The sequence below is a fragment of the Dicentrarchus labrax genome, unplaced genomic scaffold, assembly GCF_905237075.1.
Source record: "Dicentrarchus labrax unplaced genomic scaffold, dlabrax2021, whole genome shotgun sequence".
NCBI classification, from domain to species: Eukaryota; Metazoa; Chordata; class Actinopteri; family Moronidae; genus Dicentrarchus; species Dicentrarchus labrax.
In genome coordinates, this window is record NW_026136719.1 from 27,885,454 (window position 1) to 27,912,480 (window position 27,027).

Consider the following 27,027-nt stretch of genomic DNA (forward strand, 5'->3'; position numbering starts at 1 on the left):
GGGGGGATGTAGGGAGTTTTTCCCTCCCTACATCCTGAGCAAAACATGTGGTAGCTCTCACCACCTCCCACCTCCACCCTCACTGATGCATACTGTGAGTTTTTCACATCAGCCGGGATCATTCTAGCTCAACTTCTGCGTCTCATGCAGACTTAAATCAGCAGTGGACATCCAGCTACACAAGGTTTGGTATGTACTATTTTCCCCATGTTTGACATTTTAATTTATCCAACATGCCGCATGCCAAGTTATGTTTTCCTTCACAGCAAACGTTCTGTAATAGCCTGTGTATTAACTTTACAGCTTTTGCCATCTGGAGCAATGTTGCGCTGCTTCTTTGACACTGAGGAGGGTTTCTCAGAATTGGTCTGCAACAGAAAGGTTCCACCCTGACTGTTCACAAATGGTGCATGAATGCAGTAGAGATCGTATATAACCACTGTGAAGTGCTGTCTATGAAAAGTCAACACAAAGTTGACACAAAGCAGCCAGATGAGTGTTTGTTGCTTCTCCTTCTCCCTCATTCCTCATTTGATTTCACTGCTCTCAGTTCATATGAAGGATCTGCATATGACACAGCTAGTAAGCACTCTGTCAGTGGAATGCAAACAGTATATGACTTGTGCCATGCAGTTTTGAAAAGCTTGTTGCTTTAACTATGAGACAATTTATCATGTACTTGAAGTCCCAGTTTGACTTCCTGGCTCTGCTGTGGATTTATTGGTTGTCTGTCAACATCCAGTGTGGGCTGTACTGGATGTAAACTCTGCAGCTCCTATAGCTGGCTGTAGCGTATGTGTACAGTGTGGAGCTGAGGCCACACACGGCTCATAGTGTAGGTCACAGGTTCACGTGCAGGTAGAATGATAATGCAAAAGTGTGTGTGTGTGGATACTAAAGGTATTTTAGAGTCACATTGAGATAAGATTAACTTTATTGATCCCCAACAAGAAATGTGGTTTAAAGGACAAAATGTGAGAGAAGAGATAAATCATGCAAACAAAACAAGTCTGTGTCATGCTAGTGATTCTTATCAGCCAAACTAAGATTTACAGTAAGTCAGTAATGTCAAATTTCAGTCCTTCCCAGATGAACACCTTTACTATCACTAACTACTCCTATTTGGATTCACCAAATAAAATGTGCACTGGGAATATTGTATAGAGCATTTAACACACAGGTTCTTGCACAGGTTCTGCCCAATAAGAATATACAGAACAGAGGAGAAGAGTGTGTTCAAATCACACTAGGAAACAGGTGGTCACATGGCTCTTTTGTTGTCATTTTTTACTCCGTGAAACTATGTGATTTTGTAAGCCCAAGATAAACATTCCCACTCACAAGATTATCCCGCTCTCTGCTGGCAGGGGAAAGTGCTTGTGATTTGTTTGGCTTATATTGCTTATTAACTTGGCCTAAAGGGACATTTGGGACATTAGAAGCATTTATCTAACAGACTGCTGATTAATTACCCCTAAGGTCTTGTTAACCCCTGCTTACCGATCTCATGGACTGATTGTGCTTCACCCTGAACAACAGCGACATAGTCATTTTGGAATTTAAGCACAGACTGCACTTGGAACATACTCCACCTGATCTGTTATATTAAGATTTAATATTGTTTCTATGTAGGATATAATACCAGTACCAGCTCAGCCTTACCCGCTATAACCCGGGATGTTTTCTAAATGGTTGAGTTTATAGATTTTCTTAAACAATCTTGATTTGAAATAGATAATAGATAAATACCGCATTTTACCCTGGAATTATTCCAAGGCAGACTATCTACATTTGTAGGGTCTATGGCAATAGCTTTTTTGGCTTAAAATGAAAACAGTGCAACCTTTCTATTGGTTTCACAGTTTGCAATCCAGCCTGAAAACGTTCAGCCCTTTACTGCATCCTGCCTGCAGGGCAGAATAGTATTGTATATAATTACAACAACGTTTTATTTGGTAAATATTTACGCCGGCTATTACTTCAGCATTACCACTTTCAACTGCAGATGTTTTCATCTTTCAGGCACTGCATGGCAGAAGCCCAGATGGCTGAGAGCATGTTGAGTTACCATCATAATAATCTAGCAGAGAATTATCTGTGTGCAAATAAAGTCTAAAAACAAATACAAGATTTGTAAGAGCTGAAGTAAACTTCCCAAATACAGGTTTCTGTTACAGAGGAAAACTTATTTTTAGCTGTGGCCTCTCACTATCTAAAGGTGCTACAGTAAAACTATTACAGCACATTATGGGTTGTAGATTAACCATCACTTTAGGTAATCTCAAGTAGGTGTATGAAAGGAGGACCAACCTGTTTGTACCGTTCACTAATAAAAAAGCCTACGTTGTGTCTTTTGGTAGCTTGTCATATCATCATGAAGCCCTGTTACCCTCGAGCAAATAGCTGCAGCATCCTGACCAAAATTAGAAAGTCAGAAAGCCACGTGCCTTCACTTACTATAGTTTATTAGAATAAAATAAAAATAACTGGGAGGTTATGGGTTTCAACCATCAGTTGCAGTTGTAAATGTTAGCAAATCATTCCTAGGAACGTGAGTTGTGGACTTTTGACTGCAACTTATGGTCTTCATCAGCAGATAAAGTTCGCTCAGTTGTCATCCCATTAAAGTATGCAACTTCAGTCAAGGTCCAAGGTCAAGAATTAACTTGCAGTTTACAAAATGAATACAGTAAGACTCCACATAATCCCGTTAGTGTGCCCCAGTAGAAAGGGGTGAACATTTAATAGATAATTTAGGACACTAAAAGAATATTCTTATCAAACGATTTCATTATTTATTATTTGCTACTACAACAGTTATGACAAATAAAATACTTGTGAGTCAAGGACTATTGTTGACCAAACCCACACACCTGTATCTGAACAGCTGACAGATCTGCTGACATTACTCCCACATGTACGGTAAAATTGATTAGATGATGACGTTGTAGAGGAAACATCTGTACATGCTGTCAGATAGGAAGGGAAGGAGGGAAGACAATTTGTACAGTCAGGATTTTGTACTTAAAATAGCAGAAGTAAAGGCTTTGAGTTTGTTTTATATTCTGTAATGTATGTTAGTATGCTTTATAGCAGACATTACATGAGCTGATCACTGTGCAGTTACTGATAATGGAAAGTGATTTTGATATACAGGAGGAAACAGCGCACCTCCCACTGAAGCCAGCAGGATTATGTCACTAGTAAACTTTAATTGAGTTTTATTGAAGGTGAAAATATGCTTTTAACTTCTCATTGTTACATCATTGAAAATAAACTTCCACCCTCATGGAGACAAACTAAATGGAGGTACTAAAGATTGTAGGATTAATAAATATAATTTGAATGACTTGCCACTGAAAGTGTTATCTTCCCTACATCATGATGACAAGTCATGAACTACAGTATATGAGTTTTCCATTTTATATGAGACTACATAAAAATGTCAGGTTGCTGGGAATATTGTGGGAAGATATCAGTTGTAAATGTTACTTTGATAGCACAATTAATTAGAGTCTGTTTTATAATGTTACACTCATTGCTCTAATCAAATTGTTAATGCCTGTACAGAAGTGATAGTCACCATGGGTTATTTCCTCCTGGACACTAGTTGTAAAATAATCCAGATGACTTGTCGTGACTGCTGGTTACGCACAGAAGAGCTAATGACAAAGTGAAATGGAAAAATACCACTAGGAAATGTACTACATGACATACAGTTATCACAGACTGAAAGACAGAAGAGCTGTCTTCCAGTCGAATTTTATGTGTGTTGACGAGGAACCTCTTTGCAGTGCCGTAGTGAATACAAAAGTAATATAAAACATTTGTGATTATATTTAGTAGATTTCGTGGTGGCACGCAATGTAAAACCTTATATGAAAACCAGTTGAGGATGCTGGTAATGTGTACTTATGATAGCAACTAAAAATGATTGACTGAAATGTAATTTATTCATATTAAACAATACTGTACTTGTACCACAAAGCAACAATGACCAAGTGCAATGCCAGTTTTGAACCACACAACAACATGAATTGACATTTGGGAACTTAAGAGCTGCTGAGTCACAGACTAAATGACCAAGGTCTTCCCATCTTTCCATTTCTCCTTAGGTATGATGAAAATGTCTTTTTTGCCATGTTAATAGCTCAACCATTAACTGAGGAGGGAAGAGCCCTGCTGTACTGGACAAACACAGACTGAGACCCCTCAGAGTCCTTCTCTGACCTCCTGAATCGGACATGGGGAAAGTCTACTATGTCAGTAAAAATGTGGGCCTCGGGATGCTTGTATTGGCGGTCGCCGCTCTAGCTACGATCATAGCTCTGTCCATTGCCTACGACAAGGAAAGGGCCAAGAATCGAGGCAAGCCTGGAGATGAAGCAACAGACAGCACTAGCATGCCCCCACCCCCCACCACCCCTTTCATCCCGAAGGAGCCCTGGGATCATTACAGACTTCCAGACTCCCTTGTTCCTCTGTCCTACAATGTGACCCTGTGGCCCAGACTGGAGCCCGACGCACGCGGCATGTTCGTCTTCACTGGACATTCAGCTGTGGTCTTCAGATGTGTGAAGGAGACAGACCTTATAATCATCCACTCCAACAAGCTGAACCTGACCACCTTCTACGGGCACCATGCTAAGCTGACAGGCCTTGGTAAAGCCACTGTGCCCACCATACAAAAGTCTTGGCTTGTTGTGAAGACGGAGTATCTGGTTCTCCAGCTACACAGCAGACTAGCTGTTGGATCGTTGTATTTGCTTTACACTGAATTTCTGGGGGAGCTGGCAGATGACCTGCAAGGCTTCTACAGGAGTGAATACATTGAAGATGGTGTGAAGAAGTAAGCAATGGCATAGTAGAAAATAAATAATGGTGCATCATAATTGTGTTCTTGACAGTGAGTTCATGGTTCCAATGTTCCTCTTGGTAGGACTTTGCTTGGTTGATGTCTATTTTCTGATAATGTTTAATTGGAACCTTTACAGAGTTGTTGCTACCTCGCAGATGCAAGCAACCTATGCCAGGAAAACCTTCCCTTGTTTTGACGAGCCCGCCATGAAAGCCGTCTTCAATGTCATCATCATCCATGACCGAGCCACTGTGGCTCTGTCTAACGGCAGGGACATTGGTTCGTTTGAGAAATACATCAATTCATTCCTTTCAAATATTTTGTTATACATCTTAATTCTCTGTGAAACTGGGTACAAAAGTAAATTGTAAAATCAAAGTGCAATACAAGAAACACAAATTGTGGTTAGTAAAGGTCTGTAATAAAAGTGATTTTAAAGGGACAGTTCAACCCAAAATCAAAAGTACATGTTTACACTTGTAGTGCTGTTTATCCATCTACATTGTGTCGGTGTGAGTTGCCGAGTTGTGGAGATATCCCCAGAAGAGACTTCTGCCTTCTCTTGAATATTATAGGAACCAGATGGCACTCAGCTTGTAGTGCTCAAAGTGCCAAAACAATACATTTGAAACACTCAACAGCAGTGTCTCTTTCCAGAAATCATGACCCGGTTACTAAAGGTAATCCACAGACCTTGTTGTGTGAGCAGATTCATGAGTTTAATTCCTTTCTATGAATAACAGTGCAAAAGGAAGCGTACATCTGTTGATAGATGAGAGGCTTGTGCTGTGCTTGTGACAGCGCAGGATGTAAAAAAAAATAAAAAATGTCATCCTCCTTGGCTGAGCTGTAATGTTAGCTACCCCACATAGTTTCCATATAAAACTCCTCACAACAAGGTCTGTGGATTATCTTCAGTTACTGGGTCATAATTTTTGGAAAGAGACAGTTCAAATGTACTTTTTTGGTGCTTTGAGCACCACAAGCTGGACCATTATATTGGAGGGAACACTTTCATCTCTACAGCCGATATCTATAATATATATAACTCAGCAACTCACAACAAAACAATCTAGATGGATGAACAGCACTGCAGGGAACAGGAACTGTCTCTTTAAGAGTAAAACATATGCCTTATTAACTAATGTGTGAGAGAGTTTTCATTGTAAATAATTAATAACTTTGACCATGTTATAAGAAAATCAGCAACTACATGGTGTTAATGTTAACAGAGTGTCAGAGTCTAACGCTTCCCCTCTCTGAACAGACACAGTAGACTCTGTCATTGATGGCGTGCCTGTCAGTGTGACTACATTTGAGCCCACAGAGAGAATGTCCACATATCTGCTGGCATTTATTGTCAGTGACTTTGTTAAGATTCAGTCAACCCAAAACAACAGTTTATTGGTAAGATTCCTCTGCTCCCTGTTGATGTTTTTGTTACCACTGTGGTCAGCTTACAGATTAAATCAGTGTTAATTAAGACGTCACAACATTGTGTTTCTGTAGCAATACAAATTTTACAAAGACAAAGATTATTCGGTATGTGGCTTAAAAGCTGTCAAATTCTTTGCAGGTCCGAATCTGGGCTCGAAGAAAAGCCATAGCTGACAGGCAGGGGGACTATGCTCTCAGCGTTACAGGGCCGATCCTTCAGTTCTATGAGCACTACTACAATGCAACATATCCGCTCTCCAAGTCAGGTAGGTCAACTCTGCATCAACACGCTTACGCAAACATTTTCATGTGAAGATTTAAATATTAATCTCATTTCCTTTATCCCACTGAGCCCAGCATTCAGTCTTTGCAATTGGAAAGAGAAACATTTTGTTCATTGCGTGCAAGCTGTGCACATTTGCTGTTGGACATTTTAACCTGTATTTGTAAGGATTTTTAGCAGGTAAAATCTATTTCAGATTTTAGACCAACATTACAAAACACTGTCAACAAGACTAATGTCTACAGCCATGATCTGAGGCTGCACACACAGCAATGCTTTTAGGTAAATGCTAATCTAATTTCTGCTGTCCTTGTCCTCCCCAGATCAGATAGCTCTGCCTGACTTCAATGCTGGGGCCATGGAGAACTGGGGTCTGATCACATATAGGGAGACGGCCCTGCTCTATGATCCCATGTTGTCCTCCACTGGAAACAAAGAGAGAGTAACAACTGTAATCTCACATGAACTCGCACACATGGTAGGCCATACTATTTCTGCCAAATTGCTGGGATTACATCAAAAAACGAAAAACAAACAAAACACAGTAATGTTGTACACATAAATTTAGCCAGAGTATTCAACCTCCCCTTGCAAAAAAGATGACAGATAATCACCTAGGGACAAATTAACCCTGCTGACTTTAGATGTATTTAAAACCTGACATAATAAATGATGTGAAATTCTGTGGTTGGGAATTTTCTTTAGCACCTGCTTAGTCAGAGCTGAACTTTAGTGGTAATGTTGGCCAAAATCTTAACTCACTGAAGCAGAACTCTTTATCTCTTTACTCTTGTTTTTTTTAGTGGTTTGGCAACTTGGTGACTCTGCAATGGTGGAATGACCTGTGGTTGAACGAGGGGTTTGCATCATACGTGGAATACCTCGGAGCAGACTATGCTGAGCCCACCTGGAACATTGTAAGAACCATGCTTGTAATTCAAAGACAGCGTGCCCTTACAAGTACAGAAGTACTGTAACATTTCATGTATCAGTGACCTCTCACAGACAAGCCTGTCCTAACTCATTTCTCTACTTGGCTGCAGAAAGACCAGATAATACTTTCTGACGTGCACAAGGTGTTTGCTGTCGACGCCCTGGCTTCCTCCCACCCGCTGTCCCGCCGAGAAGAGGAGGTCAATAACCCTGCTGAGATCAGCGAGATGTTCAACACCATCTCCTACAGCAAGGTCCGCTCCTCTGACAGAATTGTATACAGCATCTGCAGGATCTTATGCAGACATACAGTACTTATTGGTATTTTACCCTTTCACATTTTTCTTAGAAGTATTACAGGCAATATAGCCAAATCTGTAAGAATGTAAAAAATTAGGCAAAACCTTATGACATTGGCAGTTTTTATTTTTTATTGTCTACCTTTAGGCAGTTTTACCTCACCTGGAAAATGCATATCGCAGAAACACTGTTTACAAGAATCTTTGTAATTTCTATCACCATTGGAGAACCTAATATGTACTTTGGGTTAAATGCAAAATCCTTTGCTATTATGAGAAGTTCAAGCCAAACAAATTCTTGTGGTTTCTGTATTTGATGTTTTCAGGGAGCGGCGGTGCTCAGGATGCTGTCAGAGTTTCTCACTGAGCCTGTGTTTGCCAAAGGACTCAGTGTGAGTAGTAACTCTGTTAAAGGCCTCATCACTTAATTACTGCTACTATGCCGTATTGTTAGTCTAACTGTTCTGTGTGAGTAATAAGATTACTCAAGATGTTCTAACATGTTGTCTAATGAGTATTACAGGAAAGGGGATGTGTTGACATTAAATTATGCTTTACCTGCTGTTTATAACTTTATCTTGTTAGTCTTACCTGAACACATTCGCCTTCAACAACACAGTGTATACAGACTTGTGGGACCACCTCCAGAAGGTCAGTTAAAAACGTCACAGTCACGCATGATTTCACCTGGCAATGTGTCATTGGGTGTGTGTGAATCCTGCTACCCTCTGTTTGTTGTCAGGCAGTTGAAAACACACCAGGTATGCATATTCCTCACACCGTCCACAACATCATGAATCACTGGACTCTTCAGATGGGCTTCCCAGTGGTCACTATTGACACCCGGACAGGAAGTATCACCCAGAAACACTTCCTGCTGGATCCAGACTCTGTAGTGGACAGGCCCTCTCAGTTCAAGTAGGAATAAGTTTTACCTTATCCTGTAAGTTCCATGTAGGCAATGAATGAAGACTGATTCCTTAATGAATTGTCCACCATTTGGATAAATGTCTATCTATGTCTTGACAAAAGCTATGTACGGCTGTACTCAGGCACAGCACTTCAAGACAAATGCTAACATTGGCATGTTAATATTCTCAAAATGATAACACTAACATGTAATGTTTCTCATGTTCACCATCTTAGTTTAGTTTGTTAGCGTATTATAATTTGCTGCTTAAAAGTTGCTAGATGAAGAGCAAGAGGATAACTAAAGTTATCACAACTCATCTTGATGGTGACATGAATGTCTGTACCTAATTTTATGGCAATCCATCCAATGGTTGTTGAAACTCACTCAAATCCACGAATGTGAACCTGGAGAAGAAAAGTCAGAGGATCACCGAAGTCAGTAGGGATTATCCTCTAGGGACCATAACTATATATACCACATTTCATGGCAGTCCATCCAATAGACAGAAAGTCAGACCAAGCATTGTTCCACTTTCACTCATCGTCTTTATTGCTGTTTCTGTCCAGTTACACATGGTTTGTCCCAATTAAATGGATGAAGACAGGTGTGGAGCAGCAGCAGTACTGGCTCCTTCAAAAGACAGGTATGGCCATAGTAACATCTCACTGCTCTTCTGTATTAGATCAGCATACTAGAGAAGAAAAGACTTCCTACCATATGAGTGGACTTGAGTGGACCACTGAATATCTTAGATATCTCTTCAATATTTTTCACCAGACATCAACAGTCAGATGAGAGTGTCAGGAGAGGACTGGGTGCTGGCGAACACTAATGTATCTGGATACTTTAGGGTAAACTATGACCTTTACAACTGGGATCGTCTTCTCTCCCTGCTCAGCACCAACCATCAGGTGAGCCTATTCACTTGTCGGAAGTTGCAGTGACGGTTTTGTTTATGCTGCATGTCCACTTTTAGATGAATACAAACAGATCTGCATTATGCAACGATGATTGCAGACTTGCCCTCTTAAGTTTAAGTTCAGGTTCAAGTTTATTTGTCATTCCAGCTTAAGAGTGGATGCTGAGTTTGGCTGGGTTGGCCAATCACATACTGTTTGTGTACATCCTAACAAATAAAAATACATTTTCTACCAAGGAGAATGGACCTAGAGAGTAGTGCACATGCAGAGGATTTTATTTACTTTATTTCCTGTTAAATGTAGAGCTCATGTAGAATTCTTGCTTCAATTTGAATCCCAGGATTCCAATATCAAATGTGATTTGATACTGCGACAGCCTAAGGAAATAATAAAACAAATGTCTAACAGCTTCTTGCAGAAATTGTGGCTGTTCTATTTGCATCACCACACAGGTTTGGTTGTCTGTGTTTGTAGATTTGAACATGTATGTGTTTGTGTGTGTCATTTCTTTTAGGCTTTATCAATCATCAACAGAGCACAGATCATAGATGATACATTCAACCTAGCAAGGTAATGAAAAATAAGTATTTAATCCGTCACACTTTGTATGTCTGCAAAGAATGCGAAGGATTTGTTCCCTTTGTGTAGAGCCAAAATAATCAGTACAACATTGGCCCTGAGAACTACCAAATACCTGTCCAAGGAAAGAGACTACATCCCCTGGGATTCAGCTCTGAGAAACCTCGACTACTACATATTAATGTTTGACCGCACTGAGGTTTATGGAGCTTTACAGGTTAATACTGCTTTACTACTAATACTAATACTGTCCATTCTGATACTATTGGGAGAAGTATATAAAGGGAATGTGTAAGACAACTGGACATAAAAACGATTGCCGATATATTTTTATTTTAGGCATACCTCAAGAAACAAATCCAACCACTTTTTGAGCACTTCAAGACCATTACAGCTAACTGGACCAAAGTACCTACAAAGCACACTGACCAGTAAGAATTCTTAAAGCAGTAGTGACTTGCAATGCAATATTTCATTTGGATTGTTACCTTTTCCAACAGCCTCACACATAGGCCTTTGGATATTGTCATGCTATATTGCAGTTTTTCACAGTTTTATTAAATATCTCCCTTCTTAGGTATAATCAGATCAATGCTGTTGGATATGCCTGCGGTATGGGTGTGGAGGGTTGCAGGGAGCTGATCAAAAGCTGGTACAGACAGTGGATGGAAAATCCACATCACAACCCGTGAGTACAAAGCAGTTCTTTTGAGTTTTTGTATTTGCACAAATGTGACTGCTGGACAGTTTGTGCACTCTGTGTTAATTCACCCCTGACAGCCACTGAAACAACCGTATGTTAGCTGTAGCTAGCAATGTACACACCAAGTGTCTGAGGAGTGATCCTGTGTGATTAGTATTTATATTCTAATCTACTGTATGTTTATCTTAACGTTGACCAGGATCCATCCAAACTTGAAAAGCACAGTTTACTGTAGTGCCATAGCCTTCGGGGGCGTGGAGGAGTGGGACTTTGCCTGGAGAATGTTCAAGAACGCCACTCTGGCATCTGAAGCTTCCAGGCTCAGGGCTGCCATGTCCTGCACCAAAGCTCCTTGGCTTTTGAACAGGTACAAGCAACATTCAGATTAGTTTATTCAATCTTTCAAAGTGTTGAATGAAGAGATAATGAAACACCCGTCTATGCATGTACTCTACCATGTACAACAATGTAACAGAACATTTATGCAAGAGTGGGGAATTTGTATCTATTCTGCAGTCTACTTGTTCTTGTTCTGGCAACAGTGGCACTAGAAGAAAAGAGTCATAAAGTCAGCGAACTGATCCACAGCAATATATACCTAATATTTACTAGCACTGGCTAACATTAGCCATCATAAGTTAATGGTTGAATTTGTAATAGGGAGAATGTGCCATTCGGTTGTTCAAAAGTTTCATAGCCTCACTTTCATTATTCACACTAATTAAGCTGTTGGACTGTTTGTGCGCTGTGTGTTTATTTGCCTGAACTTTCTGTACAGTCATTAGCTGTAGCTAGTAAAATACACATGTGTTTGTGTGACAGCTCAGGCTTTGGCTGAGAATTCACCAGTTAAAATATCTTCTACTAACATTGACCACTCTTCACCCTAATCCGTGCTGTTCAGACAGCCCATTATTCTAAAACCCAACCAAGTAGTTTTGATGCCTTAATCTGACCTAACATATTATTATCAGTGTTACGATGGCAACGGAGAACCCCCCCCTTCCTGTATGTCCAAATACACTAAGATATCAAAGCCAAAAAACTCCAGGGAGAGTATGTATTTTAGGAGAAATCAGCATTGGTCTTTTGTTTTTGGAATAACAGTCTGTTGGACAAATGTTCTTTTGGTCTGATGGGACATTTTTCTGACTATTGTGGGGTTTTGAAAATAATTGCCTGTTATAATGATGGGAATTTCCCAATCCATGCTACCCCTAACCCCTAACCCTAGGGGGAATTTTCTTCTTTCCATTAACTCTCATGCAACTGAGCTGTGGCTCAGATTTGCTTTGCATTCTGTCTGAAAACACCATTAAAGCTAAATCAACTATTTTAGGATAGCAGGTAACCCTAACACAGTAAGGTAACCAGGTAAGAAACCCTTTTTACATGCTCCAGATGTTTGAAATATTTAATGGTGGGCTGAATTAAATCTATTAAGATAGTGTTTTGGAAATTATATCTTTGTAATAAGAAGTTTTGGTTGAGCCAGGTATCTGGAATACACACTCGACCCAACTAAGATCCGCAAGCAAGACGCCACCTCTACCATCCAGTACGTTGCCAGAAACATTGTGGGGATGCCGCTGGCCTGGAACTTCGTCAGGGCAAGATGGGGCTACATTTTCCAGCAGTAAGAGCTCACTCTTCACAGGAATTAATTAAGGATGGAAGAAAATTTAATACACAGAATCCACAGCAGGTCTCAGCTAAGTGTAAAAGTTAAAACAGCTGAGTGCATATGGTGGTATTTCCCTTCACTTACTCACACGTTATTTGCCTTTATTTTCAGACTTCCTGTTTACATAGAAATGATTGTGTTTTTCCTTCCCAGGAATATGTTGAATGTGAGCAACAGTAGGATATGCACAATTTCCTTCTGCTGATCACTACATCTTTAAAGTGAACTTTATTTTTTATTAAGGTATGGAAAAGGATCATTTTCCTTCTCAAATCTCATCAATGGAATCACAAAGAGGTTCTCATCAGAGTTTGAGTTGCAGGAGGTATGACGCCCACACAGCCACAACAATACTGAAATACACACTGTATTTCCCTGAGGGTATTTAGTGGAAAAGAAAGACAACAAATGCAGAATTCATTTTTTCTCTCTTTGTTTTGCTGTGTCTCTTTCCAGCTGAAGAAATTCAAAGAAGAAAACCTTCATGTTGGTTTTGGCTCAGCCACCTTGGCCCTGGAGCAGGCTATAGAGAAGACCACAGCCAACATTAAATGGGTGACGGAGAACAAAGCCCATGTGCTGAAGTGGTTTACTGAGGAGTCCAAATGACAACACTTGGACGGTCTTTTTAGTGCAGTCAGGGATATGTATTGAATGACTATCACTATAATCATCAGGAACAACAGATGGGTGGCAATTTTTCTTGGCAATAGTTGTGCAATGACAACTGATGTGACACAATACTTCACTGGAAATCACATGTGCCACTTGATACCAGTGGTATAGCAGTAAATACTAGAGCGTAACTCTCGCCTCTAGTCTTTGATTGTCAATGAACAAAGAAATATTGTTTTATTCGCATAACATTTATTTTCATTCTCAGAAATGCATTCATTGATGTCTTTTTCTTCATTTTAATATTATATGTTGCTGCTTACTATGATGTATGCAATGCACATAAACGCGGGGCCTTCAACCACTTTAACACCAGAGCAACTTGTGTTCACTGACACTGATTCAAGTGAGTGAAACCTGTGACTGCCATTAGGGACCCTAAACATGACAATTTACTTTTGTATTTCAGATTGACTGCATACATATGTGTGTATCCCTGCAAATGTGCAATGAATGAGTTTTTAACAACTGTTGCCCTTTAGTGGTAGGAGAGAAAGATATTGTAAAAAGTGATCTTACTGAATAAATTTGCCTGATTTGATTTCTATTAGGCTTGTTGTTGTTTTTCCTTTTTAAAACTTGATCATTAAATCATAAATCATTGCACTAATTGTCTGCTAAGTCTATGCAACACCCTTCATACACTTTAGATTTTGCACTCACTTAACATTGATACACTATCATTGTACAATGACGGAAGAGTAAGATTAGCAACGAGGCGAACCTTCTCTCGATTCAGCCTGTTTGAAACAGACACCAAGAGACTGACAGTTCAAGGAGACACAGCTGATAAGAGACTTTACTGGCGTTTTATAACCTGCATAAAGTTGAAAATAATGAAAGGTTAAAGGGGCTCTACACTGATTTCACATGTCAAAGTTAATCTACAGGTCACTAGGAGTAATACACAGCCTGTCAACAGCTGTGTAATGTCTTCTGTGGCTTTTGAGAAAGGGACTCAAGTGACATCACCCTGGTATTTGGGCTTGAAGAAACAAGAAGTGGACATAGAGTATGAGAGCATGAAGGGCAGGCAGGTCTATTGACAGATGCTATCATGTTTGGGAAGCAACCTTAGAAATTTTACTAACTGTCTCTCTGCAATCGCTTTAACATCTTAGCTGGCAAATGTCTAGCTAAGTGCAAATATAAAGACAAGCATAGAAGTGGGAGAATACATTTTATTCAACCCAGTGGGAAAGCATTCTGTCTGATGTGCCACACATCGCTATTGCATTTTAAGGTTTCTAATGTCCAGCACCATGTCACTTCACTTCAAGCTAATGTGGACCAGGAGGTCTCCAAAGCTACTGAGATCTACGAGCGGAAATGAAACACTTTACAACGTCAGCCAGAAAAGCAGATCCAGTTGTATTTAACAAGTATTTTTGATCCTGCATCATATCAGCGAGCATGGAACATGGTGCATGCTAAAAATGTGTGCAGCAAAGATGAACTTTTAAAAAAAGGACTTTGTCAGGACAGCTATTATTTCTCCATTGTCCTATTAGACCTTTAGCTCAACCTTCTGAGTCCAATATCATACATTGCGAAATACTGTTGTATTATAAATCTTAGGAAATGCCTGTAGGCATATTTGAGAGCATCACACTGGATTATCCCTCAAGACAAGACACAACAAGTTCAAGATCAACTGCAGATAGCAATGATTGTATATTTTGTGTATGAGGATTGTGCAATATCTTATTCAGCACTCAGATCTGGATCTGTTGCAGATTTTTCCTGACTTGGTACAAACAGTGTTCCCCTTTGGCAACAAATGGAAACTCTTTAGGACTAATTTTCAAATGGGAGATCTGGGTCACTTCTTGGCGCAAGTAGACGAGCAGCTGACGTGCTTTAAGTCAGGCAGACAACACTGCTTAAAAATTAGATTCCATAATTGACAGGTGAAAAAGCCGCTGAATCCACTGAGTCAACACTAACTAAATACAAGGTAAGAAAAGGTATTGTGGAAAGGAAAATAGTTTGCTGTCATTACGTCATACTGTAATTTGGTGTCTCTGTGTCTGCCTGCATGTGATGTGGCTCTTGCTATGTTTAGACTAGTATGAGTATTTTTTTGTGTTCTTACCAGGTTTTCAAACCAAAGAACAGACTTACTTTGAAAAAAGACTAGGGCCTTCTTTGGTTGGGTTGTACTGCTGCCAGTGAGACCAGAAAAGCCAGTTTGAGTGATAGATCTACAAGTTTGAAGGTTTGTAAGACAATATTTTATCCTTGTTCTTGTCAATCTGCAACCTTGACACTAGATTTATCACGTTAACATCAGGAAGTTATCTTCCATGAATGAGCGCTTGCATGCGTTTGACTGGTCAAGAGCAAGGTGCATCGCTTTGCAGCTAAAGTTAAACCAAGATTATCTTTTTTTCCGTACGACCATACATTATTTTCTCTTAGCTGGCTGACCACACAGCATCACTGGGCCTGATTCACCAAAGATATCATTTCCTGTCATGCGTTTGGACATAATGACGAGTTCACACTCAACTAATAAGAGGTCTGACTGTCAGACTTGTTGTCTCAGTTCAGTGCTGATGCTTCTGTTTTACTTCATGTTATAAGGCAAGTTGAATTCATTGTATGATCTGCTTTATTATTTTTATATTTATATACATATTATAGCTGTTTGCTTACCAAAAATCCAAACATCATCGGAAGACATTTATGTCCCTCCCAAGTGTAAAATATGTTTCTGTTTAACCATTGGAATGTTTCCATTTCTTAAAGCCGCAACTGTTTTGGTCAACCAAAGCAAAGTAGCATTTAGAGTTTGCACAACATTTAAGGGCTAAATACAAGTTTATGCAGGGTTATAAACCCTTCTTTTGCCCATTTCATTATACAGCTCTGGCTTTGTCACTATCAGATAGCCAGATCTGTTTATGCACATTGACATTTGCAAACTGTACAGACACACACAGACACACACACACAGTGTTCTACTATATTTCAACTAGCACACAATTTACAGTACTGAATAAACAGAGACAACACAGCACAGCAGCTTTTAAATAGGGTCTTTATTCAGAACAATTATACAGGTATAAAGTTCACAGATTAGACAGGATCCCCTCTTATCTCAAGGTCTTTTACAACTCAGTGTTTTGTACTTTCAGCTGTTATCCCCGCCCAGGAGATCAACGATTAACTTTGGGCTGAATCTAAAAAGGCAGGGCATAAATAGCGATCTATATCCCCCTTCTGTCTTCTTCTTCTCTGGTGGAGTCATGGGGAAAGGCGTCTACCTCAGCAAAGCGGTTGCAATAGCCTGTGTGGTTGTAGCCATCAGTGCTGTGGCCACCATCATAGCTCTGTCTGTGGTTTACGCTCAGGAGAAGTCAAAGAATGGAGACACACTTCCATCCACTACCAGCCCCAGCACCACCCCCAGTCCTTCCACAACACCCTCCACCCCGAAGGAGCCCTGGCAGCGCTACAGACTTCCAAACGTCCTTGATCCACACTTTTACAATGTGACCTTGTGGCCCCGGCTGATGCCCAACGAACAGGGCCTGTACACATTCGTGGGAAACTCCAAGGTGGTTTTCAGATGTAAGAGGGATACAGACCTCATCATCATCCACTCCAACAAGCTCAACCTTACTCTCTTCGAGGGATACCATGCCAAGCTCAGTGCCCTCGATGGAGCCACTGCACCCAGCATTAAAAAGACCTGGCTGGAGGTTCCCACCCAGTACCTGGTGGTACAGCTCAACAGCCGGCTGCAGAACGGCACCCGGTACGAGCTCTTCACTGAATTTATTGGAGAGCTGGCGGACGACCTGGGAGGATTCTACAGGAGTGAATACATGGAAGATGGGGTGAAAAAGTAGGAAATTCTTTTTAATCTTATTTTAATTGTTTTAATTTAATTTGTTAAAACGTCTGTTTAGTTTTGAGAGTTATGTGATTAAGAAGTGTAAATATTAATATAATGCAGGATTTAAACACCTTGATAACTTTACAGGCATTAACCATTCAACATCAACCATTATTTAGGGTGGACTATTAATAACAATGAACCTTAATAAAATGTAATATTTAGAAAAATAAAACATTTTATTCCCATAAAATAGAATGTAGGTATAAATGTAGGTTGCAATGTCAGTAATATGTTGATTTTAGATTAACTTAAGTCCAGGATGCAAACCCATGCTTTACAAACTAAAAATGATAAAACAGGGTGAAATAGGAAGTTTCAAATCCACATTTTGAAGTGTTATATCTACGACCACTAGCCTATATGGGATTGAAATATTGTCACTTTGGTGACTCCTAGTGGTTTTATCAAAAAATACACTGTGGTCAATAGCAATGAATATACAGCTACTGCTGCTACTGCTGATATTTATTAAGCTTCATAATAGAATAATTTCACTAATCTTGTAATGTGTATCTATAACCCTTGTTTCATCAGCACTCGGGGGTTCCCCCCTAACAGCTCCCCTGTTTCTAGCTGCTATACTGCTAATTAACAGCATAGAAATATCTAAGTTATTTAAAAAACAACAGAAAATGACAGTTAGTTGATAGTTTCACCTCCTAAAAATCGACTTCTTTTTAACAGCTAAGTGATCTGTAATAGAAATAATTAAATCCAACCACAAGACATGAGTCTTCTGAGGAACTTTTTGACACTTGCTGTCATTTAGCTATTGTTTCTAGTAGTAGTACTAGTACTGATATAGTTTAAACACAGCTAACTGTTAATTTCCCTTCTGCATGGTTTGCTGAAATCCTAAATTTCAGATGTCAATGACGAGGGAGAGGTGATGAAAAAAAAAAGATTTGCGGACAGTGGGCACACCAAAACAACCACCATCATAAAATAACTTAAATAACTTCTAGAAGACAATGAACGCTTTATCTAAGTATGAGGGTGTCTAAGGGTGGAGGGTTCCTTAACATTTGATGTGGGTTTTAATTATTGAATTTTCATATCTGCTAATTGTCAGAATTGTGGCCACGACTCAAATGCAGCCAACAGATGCCAGAAAAGCCTTCCCCTGCTTTGATGAGCCCGCAATGAAAGCTGTCTTCCACATAACTCTCTTGCACCCCCATGGCACTGTGGCGCTGTCCAACGCCATGAACTACGGCAAGTAATGTAAACATGTAAACTGTAAACATGTGTGATGTTTCCTCATGTACCTTATTTCAATTACATTCTGACTACCAGATCCCATTGTTAATCTGACTGCTTAATGTGTATAATTTACAAAAATCAGTTTTTTAGTTATAAGCAGTAAAAAAAAAAATACATTTTGTTACTCTGAAGATTTCCATGGCATTATAATAACAATAATATTAACCATAGCAAGTCAGATATGACAGACTCTTACTAGTGCAGCTGCAATGAGCTTTCTTCATTTATAATAAATCTGCTGCTGTGTTTTCCCCCACACAGAACCTGTTAACATCACTTTGGAAGGCCAGAATTTAATCCAGACAAGCTTTGAACCCACAGAGATTATGTCAACCTACTTGCTGGCTTTCGTTGTGTGTGATTTTACATTCAATGGGACCAAACCGGGTGCAGACGTTTTGGTAATTATTTATTACATCTTACAGTCAGAACAATACAAATGGATACGGTTGTGAAGTATCTACATTATTGGCATTTAAAGGTTTTCAGATACTTTCATTGTTTACTATTATTTTGCAGGCAGCCTATGTCTGTCCCAGCTGTTTTGCAGTGCATTTTGCATCCAATTTTTGTAGTTAATAACCTCTGAAGCACTGTGAGCTGTTGTGCTGGACCCTCCCTGTAGAGTGAGCAACAAAAAAGAGGGGTTTGTTGAGCAATAAACAATAACATTAACAATCAGCTTTGAGAACCACATCTCACCCCAATACCTCTTCTGCTGCTGCTACTACTACATTTGCTGTTGCTACTTCTGCTATAATACAGTACCACTGTTACTACTACAGCTTGAATTTAAGCTGATGGAGCCCAGTAGAGCGTGAGAATTTGAAACTAGAACCATAGCAACCGTTTATTTTTTTTTATGTCAGCATGACCTCAGAGCAAAAAATAATCACTCAGAAAGTACCAAAGTGTTTGATCTAGTTGCTCTAAGTGTTCTTCCAGCGATTTTCATGGCTCATTTGGTTTAATAGGCCTGCTGTAAACTTGGATCCTTGATATCATGGAATAGCCCACTAAACACTGAAATTAACCGTGAAACAAAAGTGTGTAAGAGGCGGTTGACTGGATAGTACAATGGTTTTATTTTATGTTTTGTTTCTGAAACTGTATGATTGATTGAAGTGAATTTGCAGATCAGGTATTATAAATGCAGTTTTATGAAGCCCTGCTACTATTACTACTACCCTCCACTGCCATTACTTCAGTTACAATTACAAACTGCAGACGTTGGCTCTCTGTAGTTTTCCGCTCTGACGTGTTGGTCGGAGTGTTTCTATGCTGCCCTCTGCTGGACTCAAAGTTCAGCTCAGGTATCTGGTCTTCAATTTTTCTGTCTGGTTAATAAAGCCCTGTTTGTGTCCAGATCAGGATCTGGGCTCGCAAGAAGGCCATAGAGGAGGGCCAGGGAAACTATGCCCTGGAGAAAACTGGACCCATATTGGCATTCTTTGAAGACTATTACAACTCTTCTTACCCCCTGAGCAAGTCAGGTAGGAACCACACACACACACCAACAGACCAACACAAGGACAGTAAAAAAAAGTTCACACTACTGTATTAGTACTACTAACCAATGTAAATATACAGTTTCTTTGCTTTAATAAAAAAAAAATACAAAGCCAGCAGTCAAAAAATGACCTGTACTTTTATCAATCTCTAAACGTTTTTAGACCAGATTGCTCTTCCCGACTTTAGTGCTGGAGCCATGGAGAACTGGGGTCTGATCACCTACAGAGAAACCGCCCTCTTATATAATCCTGCTGTGTCATCCAATGGAGATAAGGAGTGGGTGGCAACTGTCATCTCGCATGAGCTGGCTCATATGGTAACACACTAAAGTACATTCAGTAGTGTACTGCCCTCCAAAAATCATATCTTTGGTGATAAGTGTGTTTAAAAACATGCCAATAAAATGAAACTGTGTCCTCTCAGTGGTTCGGGAACTTGGTGACCACGAGGTGGTGGAATGACTTGTGGCTCAATGAGGGGTTTGCCACCTATGTCTCTTATCTTGGAGCCAACTATGCTGAACCAACGTGGAATATGGTGAGCTTTATTCTCTGGTGGACGCCTCTTGTAGAAATATATCCAAGCTGAGAACCGACCTGCCGAATATACTGAATGGGCCCTGTTCTTAAGCTGCTCCGGTGTGAGCCAAGCCCTAACAACCTGCATGCCGAAACCATCTTTATTGGAAAATGTGTCAGGTCATGCCGCATTGCTAAATACAAACTTTTCTCTGTGTATTTCCCAGAAAGATTTAATAGTCCTGAATGAGATCATTGGTGTGATGGCTGTGGATGCCTTGGCTTCCTCCCATCCCCTTTCATCCAAAGAGGAGGACATCCAGAGGCCGGAGGACATCAGTCAACTGTTTGACTCCATCACATATAGCAAGGTGCAGTATAATGAGGGTCACAACTTCCTTATACTGACGTATTCTCTTCAAGCCCCACTAGACAAAATGTTGACCTCCACTAAATGCAAAGGAATTAATTAAACTACTAAGGAGTCACTGATCCTCATTAACAGATTGCTGTAATTCTATCCTATCTAATATGTCACCCACTTACACTGCTAATGTCCTCCTGTTTCATTACAGGGAGCCGCAGTCCTCAGGATGCTCTCAGAGTTTATCAGTGAGAAAGTCTTTTCCCAAGGGCTCCATGTGAGTACAGCTGATTAAACCAATGGGGATCTAATCTGTATTTGTGCGTGGTGAAACTGTCTAGAAGTCTTTTATGTTGTTAATGTTGTCATATCTCCAGTTTATTGACCTGCATCTAACTTGTTGTTTTGCACAGCTAGAGTATAACCAATAGGTTATTATCTGTCCGCAGACATACTTAGAAGAGTTCAAATATAAAAACACAGTCTACAAAGACCTCTGGAGGCACCTGCAAATGGTAAGATAGCACCATCATCATTTCTTTCCACAAAACTTAAAAAGGAAATTCCCCCAAAATATTTGTTCAAGTTCATGAATTTACTGCAAAAACAGTAAGATATTTTCATTTACAAAACCCTGGATAAATAGCTAAATCAGCCTAAACCCAGTGGCTGCTCAGCAAAAACCTTATGATATGACCAGTGTGTTCTTGGTGTCATACTCTATGTATGGCCATGTCTCATGAAGAGTGGGTTCTATAATTAATGTGAATATATTACTTACTGAAGATACAAAACTTGACAGGTCTGACCTGTTACACCCACGTAACACTTCTCAGCAGTTCTAGTAGTGTGTACAGTGTCTCCAAATACACTAAATGGGTTGTTTTCAGTAGTAGTATATCAGTCTGCCAAGTGGTGTTACTGGACACCTGGCAAATGTAGGTCCAATATTCACTCTCTTCCCAGCAACTCCTGAGGGAAATATCTGGCTCTTTAGCTGCTAAATTCTCAACTATGTTCAGCATGTTAGTCACTAACTTTTTCACATTTTTGGGCAGGTACCATTGGTCTAGAGTGACTTTACATTTGATTAAAAATGGTAATAATAGGAAAGAATATTGTTTTGCACAGCTGTAAACGCTTTAGAAATAAACAAATAATGCATACTTCCTCTTACAAAATGTAAAAATGTATTTAATTATATTTGATATGTTATGGCACAACCTGAAAAAAATAATAATATAAAAAAAAAAAGTCAAAATATGCATTGTGGTTTTATGTGTCGGCACTCTGAACTGTTTGTCAAATAGTAAAAGACTTTCTCTGCAGGGAAGAGTCACATTATTTCTAATGTTTGAATATTCCTGTTACCAGGCGGTGGATAAAGCTGGCATTAATCTGCCCGAATCTGTGGAGGTTATCATGAACCGCTGGATCCTACAGATGGGGTTCCCAGTGGTCACCATAAACACACAAACTGGAAAAATTACCCAGAAACATTTCTTGTTGGACCCAGACTCTGTAGTTGACACACCTTCGGAGTTCAAGTAGGAAACATGTTTCATGTGAATATGCTGAATATACTGTATGTGGTTGTATTAAAACTCACCTGCTCCCTCTACTCTGTATTTATGTACATATGTATGGCTGGATGGATGCGGCTCTAGTTATGAGTGGTTTGTCCCTATTACATGGATTAAGACTGGGCAACCTGAAAAGCAGTCCTGGCTTCTTAAGAAAGAAGGTAAGATTAATTTCAGGTGTACTGCAAGGATGATCAACACAGTACAAAAAGATGCATCATTTCTTTTTGTCTCCATCTAAACAGATATAAACTCAGACGTAAAACTTGGTACTAATGACTGGCTGGTAGCCAACATAAATATGAAGGGCTTCTACAGAGTCAACTACGACTCTGAAAACTGGGAGCGTCTCCTCAACAAACTGAGCTCCAGTCATACGGTACAACACCTCTTGAAATTATGCTGCATTTCTTCTGCAGTGTCTCTAAAAGCATTTCCTCTGACATGTCCTTGTTCACTTTCAGGAAATTCCAGTGATCAACCGAGCTCAAATTATCGATGATGCTTTTAACCTCGCAAGGTGAGTCCATATTTTTTTGCAAAACATTGTTGTCAGATATTGAAGGAGAGAGCAGGGTAATTTTATGTGCCATTTTCAGGGCAAAGACTGTGAACACAACTCTGGCTCTGAGGACTACCAAGTTCCTTGATAAAGAAGTCGAATACATGCCTTGGCAGACAGCCAGTCGCAACTTGGACTACTTCTTCCTCATGTTTGACCGCAGTGAAGTGTATGGACCCATGCAGGTTTGTGATGAATGGTCAACATTTGGTAGACTTTGTTAATTCCAATCCTCAAAAACAATATTGAATATATTGAATATGACTCAATTAAGAGTTAATCATTTTTGATGACACATTGCTCTTTTCAAACAGAAATACAAGTTAACAAAACATGTATCTTCTTCCCTCAGGCTTACATTAAGAAACAGGTCACTCCTCTGTTTAACCACTTCAAAGATCTCACGCTCAACTGGACAAAGATCCCAGAAAAGCACACTGACCAGTAAGGACATTAACACGTCTGTTTTACGCCATGTCTATATGTTCACTGTTGTTGGGACAATCACTGTAGCAGGATTTGGCTGATACATTAGCTTAACCTGTCACAATGATAACTTGAAGATCGGACCCCAGTTTGTGTGTTTGGGTGCTAAAATGACAAGTAGAAGTGCAGACTTTGTAACCATTAAAACTGCATTATATTGTAGTATTTATTGTTAAGAGGAACCATGATGGTATCGTTGCTGATTTTTGTCCTACTAATCCCCCAAGAGCTGAGTCTAACTCTGACAAGAGAATAATTTACAAAGAATCAAATTAATATCTTACTTTACTTTTTTTTCGATTGACAATTTACATTGCACTAAGCCACAGTAAGCCATATCTCTGTGGATTAATGCAATGTAGATTAGATGAAGCTTTAATCATCCCCTGGGCCAACTAAATAATTCCTGAAGTTTTTACTCTTCCTCTTTCATAAAACTCTGCATCTTCTCTTGCTGCACCTCACATAACCTTCTCCACACTGTGTCCCTGTCTCCACTATCTCTTTCATGCTTTCACTCCAATCTACTCTTATCTTAGAAATATATATCTCCTGAGTTTGTATTTACTCCCAACTTACATTCTCACTGCTGGAAAACTTCACTGCAGTCCTACTGAAAGTCTGCATTTTCAAGTGTGGGTTTTTCTTGATGCCAAGTGAGTTTGAATGACATTGTTCACCTCATCACGAGTCAACACTCAAGAGCTTTAATGGACTTCTTCATTACTGTTAACACGCTTAAAGCTGGATAACAATCAATTTATGACAGCTTCTGGCTGATGTATGCGCAAAGCGGTTGTGACACTTTGACAGACACCGGTTAGAATGCACCGTTATTGGAATAAAATGACTGATTTCTCTGGGTTTTAAAATTGTTGGAAACATTTGGGATGATGTTAATTCACAACTTAAAAATATATATAACATAGGTAGTGTTTATAGATATTTTAATGCAGAAAAGTTCATATTAAAGATTAGCTTGTTGTATATGATGAATTTATGTCAGTGTCTATGAAGTAACTGTACCAGAGTTATCAGCTAACTAAGTGTTAAAAACCATGTAGTCTTTCTTTCCTTCTTATTTCCATTTCTTGTACTATGTTTCACACTATTTGTCGTCTTAAGCAGATAAATGTGACTGTTTTCATATCTGGCAGTAAGTTAACAAAACACTGTTAAAGTGACCCATCTCACACATGGGGACCCGAGTACCTCCCATACTACTCGAAAGGGGCACAGTCGAACCCTTCTTTAACATTCTTCTGACCCTTGTATCATGTCATGTCCAGGTACAACCAGGTGAATGCAATCTCCTTAGCCTGCAGCACTGGAGTGAAAGGCTGTAAGGAGCTGACCACTGGCTGGTTCAAAGAGTGGATGAATAAGCCAGCTAACAACAAGTATGTTCACTTTCCTTTCATTCTTTCCATTTCTTTTCTATGCTCTCCACTTCTATATTCTTCTTCCTGTCCTCCATTTCATCATCTCTTATTTGACCTCCCTGATTCTTTCACAGCCGTCATTGCCTTTAACTCTCTGTCATCTTTATTAATCGTTCCAGCATTAGTCCCAACTTGAGGTCCACAGTGTACTGCAGTGCAATCGCAGCAGGAGGAGTGGAGGAGTGGGACTTTGCTTGGTCCATGTACAAGAATGCCACCATTGCTTCCGAAGCTGATAAACTCATGTATGCTCTGTCCTGCACCAAACAGCCCTGGCTGCTCAACAGGTCAGTTGTAGCACTATTACTGTGCACATTATGGACAATCTCTGCAGCATGCTTTGAGTGCATGATGAAATAACAAGGACCTTTTATACTTATGTTTTTAGATCAAACTTTTTTTGCTGCAGCGAGTAGAAAATTTGTCCCATTAGGCTTTTGTCCTCACAGTGAGTGTGTTTCAGGTATCTGGAGTATTGTCTGGACCCAGAGAAGATCCGTAAGCAGGATGCCACCTTCACCATTGTTTACATTGCTGGTAACCCCATCGGCCAGCCTCTGGCATGGGACTTTGTCAGAGCCAACTGGGCCCATATATTCAATGAGTGAGTTTTCCCTGGTGCATGCATGTATATGCCATCATATGGTCACAGTAAAGCTGGAATAGGAATGCAGTGTCAGGGTTAAACATGTCAAAATATTTTAGAAATGTTTGCATTCAAGGACCAACACTACCAGACTAAAAACCCAGTCTGGGTTTGGCAGTCTACCACTTTGGTCCAAACTCACATATCTCAAATGGATGGATTACCAACACATTTGGTACAGGTATCAGTGGTGAATGAATCCTGATGATTCTGATACTGTCAAAATGTTACTTTGTCCAATAATATGATTTATGACCAAATCCCCACAATACGAATGGCATTCCCTTCAACCTCCAATCCTTGGCTAATATCAAATGAACTAAGATGACGAAGCTGGTTAATATTTCTACTAAATAAAATAAATATACTTATTAAGCATTAGCATGCTAGCATTGTCACTGAGAGCATTTTAGCATGCTGACATTAGCATTTAGCTCAAAGCACCACTATGCCTGACTACAGCCTTACAGATGTAGACGTGTATTCTTGCAATCTGAGTGTCCGACCAGCTTTGGTTACCCAACCTGTAATTGTTTGCAAAATGATCAAAGCCTGTCTTGTTTTTGCCTTTTTTTCAGCTATGGTGGTGGATCATTTTCCTTTGGTAGACTAATTGATGGAGCGACCAAACGATTCTCCACTGAATTTGAGTACAAGCAGGTACAGTCTCACTAATATTTGTTGTTGTTTTCACCCAATGTTTCATTTCATATTGACAATTTAATATGAATAACTAGACTAATGTTTGCACTACATCAGGTACAGTACAAAGTCTAAACTCTGTATCTAAGTGTTGTTATATGGGGGCAAATTTAATTCTCATGTCTGAATCTGAAATATATATATTGTTATGCTTATACTTTTTAGTGATGTACTCCTCATGCAGATTTGAATCCCAGTAACCCCCCTCCTCCCATTTGTCTTCAGTTGCTGCAGTTCAAAGAAGACAATGCAGGGCAGCTCGGCTCGGCTGCTGCGTCTCTTGAGCAGGCGCTAGAGAGGACCAAGGCCAACATTAACTGGGTGGCCATGAACAAGAAACAGGTGTTTGAATGGTTCATCAGTGAAATGTCTCCAGTTTAACACTCTCCACTATGCAGTTATCAAATGTAGATTTTTCTACTGACTTTTAGTCCACCTGGAACCAAATTTATTGTTATTATGAATGTTCTGAATGTGACAGAACTTTTTTAAATGTAAAGTTTTGATTAAGCCTTTTTATGAATAAAGACTATTTGATACCAAAATCTGGTTTTGTATGTTTTTAATACTGTGTCAACATTTGAAAGATTTTTATTGGAATTTTAACACAATAATCTCTGCATACTAGACTGCATCCCCATACTCTAGATCTACTGTTGATGCCAGTTGAAATAAAAGCCATATTAAATTGGGACACTTTATACCTCCACATTTATAAAGCACTTTACATGAGCTTGCATATTTATAGCTTAACATTG

The 27,027-nt window shown here is 39.6% G+C and overlaps 2 protein-coding genes across 4 annotated transcripts; both read left to right on the plus strand.

The window, feature by feature from the left end:
* Positions 1 to 65: 65 nt before the first annotated feature.
* On the plus strand, positions 66 to 13,831 carry LOC127351491 (aminopeptidase N). Of its 2 annotated transcripts, XM_051379058.1 has the most exons (21): positions 66 to 189; positions 4,116 to 4,849; positions 4,995 to 5,137; positions 6,126 to 6,265; positions 6,435 to 6,561; positions 6,902 to 7,056; positions 7,382 to 7,495; positions 7,622 to 7,765; positions 8,137 to 8,202; positions 8,396 to 8,461; positions 8,553 to 8,728; positions 9,290 to 9,366; positions 9,501 to 9,634; positions 10,158 to 10,213; positions 10,292 to 10,439; positions 10,562 to 10,653; positions 10,800 to 10,910; positions 11,125 to 11,292; positions 12,421 to 12,561; positions 12,853 to 12,934; positions 13,066 to 13,831. In XM_051379058.1, the coding sequence occupies exons 2-21, from the start codon at positions 4,245 to 4,247 to the stop codon at positions 13,216 to 13,218; spliced, it is 2,898 nt and encodes a 965-aa protein (XP_051235018.1). In that variant the 5' UTR covers positions 66 to 189; positions 4,116 to 4,244; the 3' UTR covers positions 13,219 to 13,831. The 2 variants fall into 2 exon arrangements, with proteins under 2 accessions (XP_051235018.1, XP_051235019.1); XM_051379059.1 differs by lacking the exons at positions 10,292 to 10,439; positions 10,562 to 10,653.
* A 1,152-nt stretch (positions 13,832 to 14,983) lies between these two features.
* LOC127351492 (aminopeptidase Ey) lies at positions 14,984 to 26,814 on the plus strand. 2 transcript variants are annotated; one of them, XM_051379060.1, is made up of 22 exons: positions 14,984 to 15,241; positions 15,383 to 15,502; positions 16,425 to 17,137; positions 18,264 to 18,406; positions 18,716 to 18,855; positions 19,821 to 19,947; positions 20,128 to 20,282; positions 20,390 to 20,503; positions 20,712 to 20,855; positions 21,060 to 21,125; positions 21,298 to 21,363; positions 22,223 to 22,395; positions 22,516 to 22,592; positions 22,677 to 22,810; positions 22,896 to 22,951; positions 23,031 to 23,178; positions 23,346 to 23,437; positions 24,769 to 24,879; positions 25,041 to 25,208; positions 25,385 to 25,525; positions 26,146 to 26,227; positions 26,495 to 26,814. In XM_051379060.1, exons 3-22 carry the CDS (start codon positions 16,536 to 16,538, stop codon positions 26,648 to 26,650), a joined length of 2,895 nt encoding a protein of 964 aa, XP_051235020.1. In that variant the 5' UTR covers positions 14,984 to 15,241; positions 15,383 to 15,502; positions 16,425 to 16,535; the 3' UTR covers positions 26,651 to 26,814. The 2 variants fall into 2 exon arrangements, with proteins under 2 accessions (XP_051235020.1, XP_051235021.1); XM_051379061.1 differs by lacking the exon at positions 15,383 to 15,502.
* The last annotated feature ends 213 nt before the right edge of the window (positions 26,815 to 27,027 follow it).